This window comes from Octodon degus, unplaced genomic scaffold (genome assembly GCF_000260255.1).
Source record: "Octodon degus isolate 3935 unplaced genomic scaffold, OctDeg1.0 scaffold00146, whole genome shotgun sequence".
NCBI classification, from domain to species: Eukaryota; Metazoa; Chordata; class Mammalia; order Rodentia; family Octodontidae; genus Octodon; species Octodon degus.
The window spans coordinates 5057817-5060208 of record NW_004524722.1 but is presented as its reverse complement, the minus strand read 5'-3'; the positions used below and the strand labels follow the sequence as shown (position 1 = coordinate 5060208).

The 2392-nt window shown below is 40.6% G+C and overlaps 1 protein-coding gene across 1 annotated transcript; it reads right to left on the bottom strand.

The window, feature by feature from the left end:
* Positions 1–1017: 1017 nt before the first annotated feature.
* On the bottom strand, positions 1018–1977 carry LOC101592238 (olfactory receptor 51G2-like). The gene has a single exon (XM_004642096.1). The coding sequence runs from the start codon at positions 1975–1977 to the stop codon at positions 1018–1020; it is 960 nt and encodes a 319-aa protein (XP_004642153.1).
* Between the last annotated feature and the right edge of the window lie 415 nt (positions 1978–2392).

The following is a 2392-nucleotide window of genomic DNA, read 5'->3' as shown; positions in this document are numbered from 1 at the left end:
AGAATATGATCTACACAAATATTGACAGTCATAAATCAAATGTTAAAGTTTAAAATGTTAAAGTTTTTGTGTAATCCTTTTCTTTTTTCTTTATTTGAGGCAGTACAAACATGAGAACTATGTACTTGCAGCTAAATTAACAGCCATTATTTTAAAACTCTATGAGCAATCACTTGTAAGACAATTTCATAGATCCAAGAAAACAGAATATTCAATGTAGAAAGGATTATTTTATATGTAGGAAACAGTTCTAGGTAAAAATTACTTAGAATTTCCCCTATATTGGGCTACCATAATTATAGCAATATTTACATATCAGTAACATATTCCTTGTATAGAAATATACAGTTTACTCTAAATTATTATTAATACTAAAACCAATGATTCATAATTACTACTCTCATAATATCTGTAACTTTTAAGTTTTCATCTCAGATTCTTAAGAAGTTAAATTATTTTCAAAAATAAAGTAGAAATAAAAATAATATGGTTGTGTTTTTAAGAAATCAGATAATGAAGAAAGAAGGTGTATGTAGACACTTGAAAGATGATTAGGATGTGGCTACAGATTGGCAACTTTGGCCTTCAACCACAATGGATACATAGAAAGATAAGATGCTAACAGGTTTGCAAACATAACAATGTAACAACAGAACATATAGATGTATCCCATAGCAAATATCAAGTGTGAGTTTGGTATAGTCAAGGAAAACTTCACTGTAATTATGTTCAACAAGTAGAAATGGGAGAGAATGGAAGGAATTTTCCCAACACATTCCTCTGCAAATTATTCACAGTTAAAACAGGGATATAGGAGCTACATGCTAAATCAGGCTGCCTAGTCTGAGCAGGAACCAACTGTGTCTGACAGGTCCTCTTCACATGGTTCATCAGGTTTCTTTATGCTATGCTTCATAAGCAGTCTTTTGTTGATAACTCTGACTCCAACATAGAGCATATAATTCATCATGGATTTGTAACATTAGAATGGATACCTGCATTCTCTTTGTGACATGCCTACATCAAAGTAGAACTAATTTTGGGGGAGAGAAACAAGTGGAGGATCCCTTGGCGGATCTGCTTGGTTTTCACACTGTAGATGACTGGGTTGAGTACAGGCGGAACCATTAAGTAGATATGAGCCATAAATATGTGAATGAAGGGTGAGGAATGCTTGGCAAAACGATGGACAATGGATAACCCGATCATGGGCACGTAGAGAATGAGCACAGCGCAGATGTGGGAGGCGCACGTGTTGAGTGCCTTTAGTCTTCCTTCATGGGATGCAATTGTTAACACAGAATGAAGGATGAAAGCATAAGACACTAAAATGCCCAGAGAGTCCAGGCCCCATAGCATAGTAATCACAACCATGCCGTATATAACATTAAATTTAGTGTCAGCACACGCAAGGCGGATTATGTCCTGGTGCAGACAATAGGAATGAGAAAGGACATGGGAATGGCAGAAAGGGAAGAAGGCCAAACGAACTAGAAGTGGGATTAGTGGAATAGCACTTCTGAGCAGGGCTGCAATCCCAATCTTGGCAATCAGTTTGGGGGTGAGAATGGTAGCATATCGCAGTGGGTGGCAGATGGCTACATATCGGTCCAGGGCCATGGCCAAGAGCACAGATGATTCAGTGAAGGAGAAAGTGTGAATCAAAAACATTTGGACTACAGAGATGTTGAACTGGATCTCCCTAGAAATGGACCAGAGCACCCTGAAAAGTGATATCACTGGGGGCAGGGACATGCCCATGTCAGTGAGAGAAAGCATGGCCAGGAAGTAGTACATGGGCTCGTGCAGCCTGGGGTCTGTGCGGACAATGTGCAGGATGGTGCAGTTGCCCGTGACTCCAACAAGGTAGAGGAGACAGAAGGGGATGGAAATCCAGTGGTGAAATTCTTCATAGCCAGGGATACCTGTGAGGTAGAACGTGGAGGAGAAGGGGCTGCTGGCATTTGAGGTTGCCATGGGGATCACTGCTCAGCCACAGTCCAGTGCCACAGTCACACTCCAGTGGGATGGACATTTATAAGATCTGAATCTGTATCAAGAAAGGAAAGAGAAAAAGAGGGGATACCCATCAAAATTTAATGCCCAATATTTGTCTCTTTTTAAACCAGCCCCACATAGCTACTTCATCTTTCTGAATTTCATTGTAAGCTTTTGTCAGCAAAGTATACATGTATACCCAACAGGATTATTCCTTATGCCTTCCAGTTACAAACCCACTTGTCCTCCCACCTGAATATGGACAGCCGAAGAAAGATACAATCCAGAGAGAGCAGTGCACACTGGTATAGTGTATATATACCCCAGTGCGGGGGTTACAGGCGTGTGTAGCTGGCTCCGCATGCCCAGGGGCAGGCCGGTGCAGCATGTGATA

Coding starts and splice junctions, on each gene's coding strand:
- LOC101592238 (XM_004642096.1), bottom strand. CDS start 1,977: ATGGCAACCTCAAATGCCAGCAGCCCCTTCTCCTCCACGTTCTACCTC.